This window comes from Myotis myotis, unplaced genomic scaffold (assembly GCF_014108235.1).
Source record: "Myotis myotis isolate mMyoMyo1 unplaced genomic scaffold, mMyoMyo1.p scaffold_m19_p_7, whole genome shotgun sequence".
Lineage (NCBI taxonomy): Eukaryota > Metazoa > Chordata > Mammalia > Chiroptera > Vespertilionidae > Myotis > Myotis myotis.
Genome location: NW_023416379.1, coordinates 41,093,968 through 41,106,720, shown reverse-complemented (window position 1 = coordinate 41,106,720; position 12,753 = coordinate 41,093,968). Strand labels below are relative to the sequence as shown.

At 45.3% G+C, this 12,753-nt stretch overlaps 1 protein-coding gene across 2 annotated transcripts in view; it reads right to left on the bottom strand.

Moving 5' to 3' along the window:
* Nucleotides 1-1,394: 1,394 nt before the first annotated feature.
* Nucleotides 1,395-12,753, bottom strand: part of BVES (blood vessel epicardial substance) — a 34,973-nt gene continuing 23,614 nt past the window's right edge. For both annotated transcript variants that reach the window (XM_036317587.1, XM_036317586.1), the window contains exon 9: nt 1,395-1,989. In XM_036317587.1, coding sequence (XP_036173480.1) covers nt 1,865-1,989 — 125 coding nt within the window. In that variant the 3' untranslated portion in view covers nt 1,395-1,864. The remainder of the gene's footprint in view (nt 1,990-12,753) is intronic.

Here is a 12,753-nt window from a genome sequence, read left to right as displayed (position 1 = left end):
CCGTGACCTCAGGCACAGACATGTACAGCTCAACCCAGTTTATCTTTACGTCTTAAAGCCAAGGCTCAGCCGTTCACCTCTGCTTCGTTTCCCCAAAACAAATCACCCCCGCGGCGCCCGGAGAGAGGCTCGTGTAGCAGAGCGAAGCCAGCCCTTCTGTTGTGATGGGGCTGCGCCAGCCTTGCAGAGAGATGCTGGGAGCTGGAGTCCCAGTCTGTGCACATTTTCTCAGTGATGACCTGGCATGTAAACATACTCAAGTGAAATGACTGAAATCATTGGCTTTAATTTTTAAAAAAGGATCTAGGGAAATGACAGAGTAGCTTATTTCCTTCTCTAACAGATATTACCCCTTGGCAAGAGGTGCTTCTTGTGGCTCAACTCATCTGAAAATAGTTCCACTTGGAACTTTCCTTAGCCAGTTACTATAACAGGGCACTGACTCAATGCTGGTTCTAGGGCAGTGATGGCGAACCTTTTGAGCTCGGCGTGTCAGCATTTTGAAAAACCCTAACTTAACTCTGGTGCCGTGTCACATATAGAATTTTTTTGATATTTGCAACCATAGTAAAACAAAGATGTATATTTTTGATATTTATTTTGTATATTTAAATGCCATTTAACAAAGAAAAATCAACCAAAAATATGAGTTCGCATGTCACCTCTGACACGCATGTTATAGGTTCGCCATCACTGTACTAGGGGATGAAACAAAACATCAATGGGTATGAAGCTGCACAGCTGGTCAATGGGCTTCGCCCAACTGGGTGCCACAATCACACCCCCCAGACTGACCATGAGTCAAGCCAGCTCCTCATTCCCCACCAGCCAAACACCACCATATCCTAAAATGTGGTTCTGGTAGAGAGGAGAGTGGAATCAAGGCCCTCATAGCAATAGCTAGGCTGGGCGTCCATGGCACGGCCGTGGCCGACCACCGGCCCCACAGAACTGGGTGTCTGTTAAAGGGACATCTACGGCTGGAAGAACAACCTGAAACTTCAGAATCCCGACCAAAGGATGAAGCTGCTCTGTGCCACTCTCTCGGCCACCTGACTCTCCTCTCCTCCCCGCCCCAAGTGAAGTGTTTCCACACTAGATGTGTGGGGTGAGATGGCTCCAAACCCCAGGTGAGTGGCTGAAAGCTGACACCGGGCTCAGAACCACTTCCATCTGTTAATCTTTCCAGCTTTAGGTTTCAGGACTGATGTATGAATAGCATAATACAAGGGTAATGTGAGCGAAGTCTGATGCTTTGTTCATTATCAAGCTATCTATACAACCTCCGTGGAAGGCAATCTAGTGGGGTAATGTGTCTGGCCTGGTAGAAAAATAACCACCAGTCGAATCACGTCTTTGTTTAAAATTTTCCATCTAAATAAATCAATTGCAAAGCCTGAGATTCCCTGCTTTTTAATGCTACTGCAACCTCAATTTCAAACCTGCATTGTGTGCTAAAGCTATGGAATAGACAACGCCACCGCCATGGTAGAGAAAAAACTGCCTGTGAGCAAGATGAACCACAGCCTTGAAAAGTAATGGAAAGGCATTTGAATGGACAGAACACTAAGATTTTTAAAGTTAAAATGATAGTGTATCTAGAAAATACTGTGAAAATATGTATCTCAAAATAGAACTAGGTTTAGTCAGAAGGCTCAGGAAAACCACCACTTAAAAAGCTGACCAATAGAAAAGAGAGCTAAAATAACCTCCCCACTTTTGACTCTTCCTCACTTTTCTGCCCTTAGATTGTACCGTCTGGATGTCCTAAAGCGGAATAATCTAAGAGCAGTGACAAAGTGCTGGTATTTTTCGGGATCTCTTCAAGACCATTTCCATCTTGGTAACTTGGCTCTTCTTCTGATCAAGGCAACTCATGGACTTTAAATGTTTTTGGGGACACGGGTTCAAAGACTTCGTCATCGTCTTCCACTCCTTCTTCTATTGGTTTCATCTTGGCCGAGGCGCGCTGGTGTGGGGAGGACACATCTGTCAGAGACACAGAAAGGAAAGCCACTTAACGTGCAGCCTGTCCTGACGCTGGAGTGATGCACCAGTTTCAAACTCCAACCGGAAAACAAAACTCCCTGGGAATCCATCGCTGGTACCACGAATGGAGTTTCCCTTAACACTATATTTTCAATCCAGCATTTCAATAAGACAACCAAATCAGGAGGTGGAAGACATTCCACTGCGTGTGCTTGTGTGATGAGCTTCTCAGACATCCCAGTCCCTAGTGGGTTGCCCTAAAGTCTGTTTAGGAATCAGAATGTTCCTACATGAATATCAGACATGGTGACTGGAGTCCCTGGAAAGCTGATTTAATTCCTGATTTCCCTAAAGTATGATTTTATTCTAAAACTATAGGCCCTCATACCATCTGTAGCACTACCTAAAAGAATAGTTCTTGTCACCAACTGTCCAGCCACGCTCTGGACTGGCATGGAGATGGAGAGCGGGGGACAGTGGGGCAGGAAGAGGGGTCAAACCAGCAGGCGGAAGAGCCAGGTGGAGGAAATACAGTCCTAAGGAGCAAGGTATCCCAGGGCCTTCCATTTAATCAAAGGAAACAAGCAATGAATGATCCATGCATCCAGCCCTCATTCATTCACTCATTTACCAAAAGCTTATTGAGCATGTCCCATATACGGACTCCATGCCTGATGTAGAAAAAAAATATTGTCTGAAAGGAAGAGAACATATTGTAAATAGGTGCAGAGACTCCTTGAGGTGCCTCATGAGCAGCTCACGTAAGCACAGACTCCCCTCCACACAGTTCCCACATTCAATGTCAGGATCCACCGTGTCAGGGTCCACCTGCTCGCCCATACCTGTGTACATTCTTGCTTCCCCCTAGCAGGACGGAGTGGTATTCAGCAAATGCTGAACTCGGGCTGGGTGTAAGGTTGATGATGGAAGAACAATGGGTGAAATCAGACTCTTCAAATGCTTGCTGTACAGCAAAGGCAAGTAGCAGGATCTTATAAAGACAGGAATCAGAATGGCTATAAGAAATTTATACTGATCAGCTGTTAAACCTTGGCAAGAGTCAGCAGCAGCCAGCAGGGCCGCCAGCCCTGAGAGCAGGCTGGAGTCAGTGAGGAGGGTCAGGGACCAGCAGGGGGCCCCACGGCACAGGGGCAGGCGGCCTGCACAGTGGTTAAGACCAGAGGCTGAGGAAACAATTCCAGGGTCAAGTCCCCGTTCTGCCGCTTCCTGCTGTATGCCTTGTGCTCCATTACTGTGCCTCTCCAGGCCTCAGCTGCCCTATATGTGGAAAGGAGATATTCACAGGACCTGCCTTCTAGGGTTGTTGGGAGGATAAAAGAAAAATGTGCTTAGCAGGGTGCTGGGCACATAGAAAATGTCACTAAATGTCATTTCTTATTGACAACAGAGTCACTGCCATACACCCAGGGAAATGCCACTACCAACAGCCACATCTTCCAACGTAAAAAGGTCATCATTGTGCAGGCCCTGGCTCTGCTACAGTTTATGTGTTTTTTGTACACACACAGAAATTATTCACTTTCAAACATTTATAATCAATTAAAACACTGAGTTTCTGGAAAGACAACTACTGACCGAGGGTGGAAAAGAAGCCTGTATGAAAGTCCCAAGAATGAACTTCTGCCACAGAGCACAAGGGCTTTGTGTCCTGTCTTGCACAGGCGATACCAAACACAACCTCCGATTCACAGGTCGGCTCAGGTGGCAATGAGTTCTGTCTGTGTGACCTTGGGCAAATTACTTCACTTCTCTGTGCCTTGATTGCCCTATCAGCAAAACAGAAGTAATCATAATAATATTACCTACTTCATATGGCTGTTTGGATGAATAAGTGTCTTCATACTTGTAAAGTTCTTACTCAGTATGTGGGATATGATAACACTTTGTAAATATTTGTAAGTCAATCAAATCAGTGAATGAATATGGTCTTTGGAGGGCAATAGCCTAAAGAATTGGGAAACTGGTTAAAGTTCATCATTGCCCATAAGGATGGCAAAGAAAGGAAATGGGACTAGTGCTTGAATAGGGGTCTGTGTTTCTCAGTCTAAACTGGCCTGAGTGCAGCACAGTTGCTGTTGTTGTTGTTTTGTGTGTGTGTGTGTGTGTGTGTGTGTGTGTGTGTGTATGTTTTACCAGTAGCCATGGCTTCCATCATATTTCTAGCCTCAAGTTATGATTGAGTCTCATGAAATATTAACTTAGGCTGAGTATTTGCAATCAGACAAAACCCTCAGAACAAACACGATAGCACCTCTAAGAGCATTAAGCCAAATCAATAATGTAGCACTTTCAGACATAATTGTATGCTACACATAACAGAAACACATCCAGTTCATTTTGACTGGGGAAGTGAGACCAACTGATCTCTACTTTTTAAGCCCATCTATCAAACCAGGGGTGACACACTACGGTATCCTGAGGCTGCTATCTACACTGGGGACAAAATGCTCCGACCCTCCCACTACCTCGCTAATCGCCGTGTTTCCCCACTGAGAGAAAGTGAAGAGAGGGCCCAAAACAACGGGAAGTGATCTAGTGAAAACTCTCCAAGAACTTCCAGCTTCTCTGTGAAATAACTGATTCTGTTCCCACTGTATTTGCCTGAGAAAGAAAGGGCTGTGGTGGTTACTCCATAACATTACAGACAGTCAGGCAAGAGTCACCCACAGTCCTGGGCTGGGGTCCAGGAGTCTCCAGGGAGGGCCTCCTTCCCATCTAGTCCACGCTCTGGCAAGCTCACTGACCCCCAAATCCAACCCATCCCTCTCTTCTTCTCCTCGTGCTTTTCTCTCCACCTGGAATGGTCTCTCCATTCCCATCCCTTCCCGCCAAATTCCTATCCATGCCTCAAGGTGGAGTTCAAACCCACCCCCTTCACTTGTGGTCTTCCCTAATTGCTTCTGTGGGGGAGTCTATTCTCCTCCAAACAACCACAGCCCTTCCACGTTCTGCACCACATTGTGGTCATAAGAACGGGCACCTCTCCCTTCCTGGAAAACAACATCTGAAAGGCTGTGACCACAGCCCCCCTCTCCTGCAGCCTCGCAGCGCACCCTACACATAGCCAGGTCCTTGATAACTACTTAGTACATGAAAAAAACCCTCCTCCGTAACTCGGCCTTCAGAAAGCTGATGCTGAGGACATGGGAGAAACACAGGGCCATCACATTTCATCTCTGATGGGTCAATCCCCACCTCCCCACCATCACCACCACTACCACCATGGGGCACAGCAGCATTCAGGCGTCAGCAGGTCTTGGGCTTACAGTAAGCCCTCACTATGAAAAGGGGCTGTTATCAGCACATATATTCTGTGTCATGTTCCAAGGGACATCACTTTAGAATAATTGGCTGATTTGACAGTGCTTACAGCAAAGAGTACTGGCCGCCGCGTAAACATCAATAAGGTACCTACAACCAAGTTTTCATCCAATCAGCCATACAAGTCTCTGAGCAACCGAAGGGTTAAATCTTGGGGAAATAAAAACAAATCAGACATAGTCTCTGACTCTCTTATTTGCCAACACACTTTTCAGAGTAATTCATTCTCCTCGCATCCCTACTAATATTTCTACTTTATACCCAGGAGCTGAACCTGAACAAACTGTGAAAGCAAACAGAGTGGGGGAGCTGCCCTGGGTGAATGCCTTTCTCACCTGGGAATGAACCAGGTGGAAACACATCTGGCAGGATAAGCCAGCTGCCCTAATAGCCCCATGAGATTGCATTCTTCTGCTAAAGCTCTTTTCTCGTGGAGAGCACTAAATTCGCTTTCATTTCAGGCTTTGTGGCTGGGTTAGAACCCACAAGTCCCCAGGTCCCAGTTCCCACAACTGTGCCTGTTATTCTTTCCCCACCGGCAGATGCACCTGACGTTTTGCAACAGAAACTCGGTCTCACTGTAACTGCCAGAAGCAGCCCAGCGCCAGCTGGCTGCCTGAGCCCTTGATAGGAGTCACAGCCACAGAGAGTGCCCACACTCTGCACCAGCTAGTTAGCCTGGGCCTCCTGCACCACCGAGGGCCAGGTAGGACGTTCACCTGGCCCCACCCATCACTGTCACAGTCAGAAGAAAGGCGGGCTTCCAAGAGCAAGAGCGAGGAGCTCACCTGGCCCATAGACCCAGTGCTCTCCAACCTCACTCAGCAGGACACTGTGGCTCAGTGGAAGGAAAGAGCCCATCACTACGCAGCTAGAAATCATTATTTTGTCCACTAATGAATCCAAACCCAATATGGAGTGTGAAGAGAGAGAGAGAGAGAGAGGAGATGGAGGGAGGGGAGGGAGAGAGAGAGAGAGAGAGAGAGAGAGAGAGAGAGAGGAGATGGAGGGAGGGGGGAGAGAGAGAGAGAGAGAATATTCTGCTCTAAGGGAACGATCTTACATTTCACAAGCTGAACATTATTAAATTCTTTCTACAAGTTTGCCTGCCTTTTTCATTAATTTTAGGCACTGATGCATCATCAGACATTTGCCCAGAAGGCCTAATATCTTACCTAGATGTGAGAGCATGAGGAGGAGGGGAGAAAGTGAGCTTATCTTTCGTTAAGTGCTTTTCAAATTACTTTTGCCCCTCCAGGACACTGCTATGAGGTCATGACCTCAGCACAATATTTTTACTTTTCATTTCTTTCAAATTCAAGAGAAGCAAATACTGCCATAGCCATACATTTTCCAGAAAACTGAGTTTTATCTTCTATTACAACCGCTTTTACAGTTGGGAGACAAAAGAGGTAAACTCTCCTTTGGTGCTTATTATAATAAAAAGAGATAATTAGCATTATTTTGTTGCTATTAGCTATAGTCACCTTCCAATTGGCTCAGGCTGCCAAGTAACAGAGTTTATTATAAAAAGTATGTAAAGCAAATAGTCTCAGGCTGAACTGCAATCCAAACTTATCTGGTATGAAATTGTTAGATACGTCAGGAGTTACTGTTGCTTGAGGGACTTTCATATGACACCAGGAACAAAAGTAACTTCTGCCCAAAAGACTTCCACGACTCTTCCACCCATACCAATGCCCCCAGAAGGCACAGCCCACGGGGCAGAACTCACTGCGAGCAGTACACCACACTCCCCATGGGTTCCGCTGAGAAAGGGAACTGTGGCACCAGGCAGCCATTCCAAGGGTAAGAAAGAAAAACTCAACCTCAAAAGCATGAGGGCTTGAGCCAGTGTAGGAGGCTGAGACTTTGGAGAGCCCGGAACTGAACCTGGACACCCGCACTCGTGCTAGCGCACAGGCGTGATGACACCACGGACACCCACGGGGACTGGGGTCCGGGAAGCCGTCTCTCCTCACAGACGTGCTCACACGGCAGCGAGCATCCGATCCTAGCTGAAGGAGACAAGCTTGCTATCAAGACTCTGACGGGCCCGGCCAGCGTGGCTCAGTGGTTGAGCATCGATCAACCTATGAACCAGGAGGTCACAGTTCTATTCCTGGTCAGGGCACATGCCCAGGTTGCAGGCTCAGCTCCCCAGTGGGGGTCATGCAGGAAGCAGCTGATCAATGATTCTCTCTCGTCATTGATGTTTCTATTTCTCTCTTCCTCTGAAATCAATAAAAATTTTTTTTTTTTTTTTAAAAGGCCCTGGAGAGTCTTTTTCAAAGTACACGTCGGCCATGGGCCTCTGTGGAGGGTGGGCTCAGGCTGTGCCACCAGCCCCTTCTGTCTTCCTGAGGTCCCAAGAGAACTACAGTGCCATATCTTTCCGTGTATAAGACGCCCCCCCCCCCACTTTTCCAACCCAAAATTAAGCAATTAATATTTTAAACATGGTTTTCCTCTTACGGCCTTCTTCTTTTTTGCCATCTTAAAGAGTGTTCTTCCTGTTTTCTCCACTGTCTGATCATACACTCAGTGGGAGGAGGTCCAAATTGTCTCTCTGCAGCTCTATATCCATGCTCTTTTGCGTAGCTGATTACGTTGTTTGAATTTTGCAGAGTAAGACAATCGCTTACCAGTATTTATCTTTTTATTTTTTGACATCTTTATGGTCTCAGAACGTTCCAGTCCCTGTTGCATCTGCACACTCTCCACCTCTACCTCCACCTCCAATAATGACATCAGCTGATGTCAGTAACAATAAGGCTTGTGACTGGAAAAAGCCTGTTTGACAAGGTATGGGCAGCTATGCACCCCCACGGCTCCCTCCTCGGCTGCCTTCCATGTATAAGACACCCCTCGATTTTCAGTCTCATGATTTTAGAAAAAAATAGCATCTTATACATGGAAAGATACAGTAAGTCACAGGGATGTAAATCACAGCATAGAGAATATAGTCAATAATACTATAATAACTATGGGTGGTGTCAGGTGGGTGCTAGTCTTATCCGGGGGAGCACCTCGAAAGTTATATAAATGACTAACTCTATGCTGTATACTTGAAACTAATATAATATTCAATGTCAACTATACTTGAAAAAAAAAAAAAGAGAACCACAGAAAGCTTTTGATACATGGACCAGGAAGGTCATACGGAACGGTCAAAATCCCGATGTGGAGTAATAAAAGCTTGGGTAAGAGAAACTGCCTTTCACAGACTTCTGTCCTTATTAAGCTTATTTTGACTGCAGTGTGCTTCTCATTGTCAGGCCTGAGAGCCTTGCCTAGCAGGCAAAGTACCAGACGTATTTGTTGTTCTTAAATCCAGAGTGAAGGTCACCTCTGCTCTAGGGAATAAACAACCGACATCAAGTTGGATCTTCAGATAAATTCAGTTCCATGATATGAAGTTTGTCAAGCGCCATTTCTCTGCTTCAGAAAGACACTTAATAAAAAGGAGCAACCCCTCTGTAAACTATTCAACGTAATGTATGATTTCCCCATCTCCTCTGTTATTTTAATGACATTTCCTTTATTCCTTTCAAGGTGTTCTTATTTTTATTATCTTTGGCCATCTGGCCAACTGCTTTAGCAAGCAATTAAAGACCATACAGGGCTTTAGAATTTTAGTTATAGTATACAATTTCTGGTGAATGGGGCTGGGGAAGGATTTAATGGCTTCTCTGCTAGAAAGATTATCATCCATTTTCCTGCCTTTGACTACTTATATTGGAATTTCTTTAAATTAAAAAACATTTTAGTGAGGCCATAAGATATTTTTTGAATAAAAAATTAAGTTTGATTGAAGCTTTCTGAACAATAATGCTAAAGCGCAGGTACGGCCCTTGTACTTCACTTCTCTTCGAGGGACTCAGCACCAGCAAGGAGGTGTTCGAGTCAGGGCCAATGAGGAGGATGGAGGAAGTCAGTGGCTCCCATGAGGAGGTTTTCTGTGGCCCAAGGTCAATTTCTGACTACTCAGAGGGACGGTCAGGGCCGTGAGCTGCATGCCACAGGGCTGAGCAGCCAAGGAATGGCGAAAGTCCTGCAGCTCCTTCCTGCCCCAAAGAAAAAGCTACAGGGCTGCAGAGACGGTGGACAAATGCAAACAGGGAAGCTGGTCCCAGACGGCAGCTGAGCAACAGACCAGAGAATCACCACTCTGAGAGAGGGAGGAGGAGGGGGGACTGTGAGAAAGGCCTCACGCAAAAGGGGGCAGGCACTGAGGAACTGAGAAGGTGAAGATGTAAGATAAGAAAAAGGAAAGGATAAGGAGAACGAGGGCAACCGGAGATACCCATAAAAACAGAAAGCAGTACGAAAAGGCCTGATTCAAATAGGAGCCAACCACCAGGAGATTTTAGTTAATAAGTGAAAGGGATTTCACCTAAAAGAATGATAAGAAGCTAGAAGATACTGGGGATATAGTGAATAAGGTGGCCACACAAGCAAAGCAATAAAAAAAAAAACCTTTAGGGGGAAAAAGGAGGGTCAAACTATGGAGCAAACGGTGGCATGATTTCTGTGTTGTGCACCAAAGCCAAATCCATTCATACTTGACATTAGGGACCTTGGCACAGAACAAGAGTCGTGACATTGAAACCAAAAAGAAAGAAATGTAGTCACAGCCAATTATTTGGTTTTGAATAAAGCATAATAACGTCAACATTTTTATTGGCTTTCAATTCTTCAGAACAACCCATAGACCAAGGAAGACCTACTTACAGTTACCAAAGAGAACAGTGTTAGTGCCACTGAGCTGCACACTTAAAAATGGGCAAGATGGTAAATTTTATGTTATGTGTATTTTATCACATTATCTAAAAAACTTAAAAAAAGAGAGAACAGAATGCATATGCCATCGACCTTGATTGTTTAAAAGTTAAAGAAGAGCCCACAACAGTATGAAGGCAGAGGGGGAAGAATAAGAAAGGGTAGTGATGCTAATGCTTTCACCTTTAAAAATGCCCCAGAGCAGAAAAGAAATGGGGGTTGTGTTATTGAATGTCACAGAGATAAAGAATACAACCTAGTGAGCAGAAGGGGGAAGGGAGTTGAAAGTGAGCTAAGTTAGGTTGGTGGTTAAATCAATACATAACGGCACATTATTTAACATCTGGACAAACACTGCTCCAAAGTGACAGCTCCTGGGGAGCAATTATTTGGAGGGATCAGTTCTTTTCACTAGTGATTTTTTTTTAATGTTTGATATCTATGTGCATATATTAACTTGATAAGTTTTTAGATTTTTTACTAAAAGATGAAAAATGTGTAACTATAAATTCCCTTTGTAGTCATTTTACAGATAAGAAAGTGCTGTGAGCACACAGGCCATCTAAAGGATTGGGGAGGGCGGGGTTCTGGAGGCAGACGGCATGGCCCCTGCTGGCTGGGGACCAAGGACCCAGAGGAGACCAACGTCACACTCCTCTACCCTAGAAGGGGAAAATGCAACACTTACGGCACCAGGTGGTGGTGAAGATTAAATGAGAACATGTTGGAAAGTGGTCAGCTGCCACGGCAGTGGTTACATATCCCCAGACAAGTTCACACTCACATATGGATGTGGGTATTTGTAAGGAAAACAGCAAAGCAAGAACTTCAACACTTCTTTGTTTCGGGGCTAGCCCAGGAGCAGTGGCCAGGCTTTGAACCTCCCTCAGCTGCGCTCCATCTCTGCAGGGGGGGTGCTGCGGGGTGGGTCTGAGGCCTGTTCCTGGCTCTGCCTCCCTGTCCCTGCACCTGATCACATCTCCTCTCCAGCTGTCCACATGAAAGCATGTTGTTCGTAAGTCGACAGTTGTTCTTGTTCGCAGGGGGAATGAAATGCAAATGGAGTTGAACAGACTATTTCATGGAACCAGTCTTGAAACTAAGAATTGGCTGTTTGCATCTTTCCAGGTAAATAAATAGATAAGAGAGCTGAGAGACGGTCCTTATGTCAGCTATGTTGCTAGTGTTTGTGGACAAGAATGCTAACCGTACGCAAGCTGGCCTGACTGAAAGCATACTTGGGCAGCTAGGTCATATGGAATTAGTAGACGCACAAAGCACCATTTTGACATTAATAACAAAAACACCAGGAAAGGTTTTATTTGCCAGTAAGAGATAGCTCTCTAAACAGTTCATAGTTGTCTTTCAAATAATCATAATTGTTAAGTATAATTCTGAAAAAAAATAGATGGTTTAAACCTTTAAATGATGAGTTCCATGTCAGGAGTATACTGCCTATATTGCCTCAGGGTTAAAAACAACAACAAGCAAGCAGCAAAACAAACAATAGATTTTTTAACCCCAATTAACTAAAATAAAGTTCTGCAACTAAAGGAAACACAATATGTCCCCCTGTTGCCATGACAATACCTGTGTTCATCACCAGTTATCAGTGACGAACTGCCAATGACAATGTGTGTGTGTGTGTGTGTGTGTGTGTGTGTGTGTTACACATTACATGTGGGGAGCAAACCTCATAAGGTAGAGATCTAGGCACCTGAGAAGCACCTTGGTCCAGGAGCAGAGAGAAGCAAGCTCATGTCCACATGAGGGCATTACATCCTCTCACATGTTCTGAACACCTTGTCCCTTCTGGTCTTCCTATGAACATAAGGTTAAAAAGCCTGGCCAAGGCTCCCAGGCTGGCCCATGAAACTCAAGTACCGGAAGCAAGCAACAAGAGTTAAATTAAGCGGATTCTGAGCTACTGAATAAACGGGGAGAAACCATTTTTTTCTTGGGCTATCTGGTTACTCCACTTTCTCCCCTTTAAACGAGAATTTGATGTGGAATGCAGACTCTGTGTCGTAGAGAGCAGTGATCTTGCTTCGGATTAAGCATCATGCGAGGTGTAAAAACAGAGCACAATGTAAGAACTGGGCCAGCAGAAATTTCTCTGAAATGGTTCACCTAACGTTTCCCCTCACCAGTTTCTGAACGGCATTTCTGTTACACTGCACATATGCTGTGTAATGCTATGAAGTGTGTGTGTAGTGTTATATCCCACACGGGGAAAGATGTTTAAATAGTGCCTTCACCAAAACCTCTGCAAGCCCCTATATCACCTACCAGTGGACAGAAAATACAAGAAACACTGTGATCACCACCAGGAGGATGCAATCAACAAAATTCCAAAATGTAGGGAACCCTATGGCCCTAGCTGCTAAAGGTGTAGTTCAGGACCAGACACATTGGCATCACGTGGAATCTGTTAACCAGGTGGAACCCCAGGCCTCACCCCTGTCTGCCCATCTGCATTAGAAGCATTAATAAGAACTCCACTTCATTCATACGCTCCTTTATGTTTAAGAATCAATGTTCTGCCCTGGCTGGTGTGGCTCAGTTGGTGGGAGTACCGTCCTATTCACCAAAAGATCCCGGGTTCGATTCCTGGTCAGGACATACACCTAAGTGGTGGAT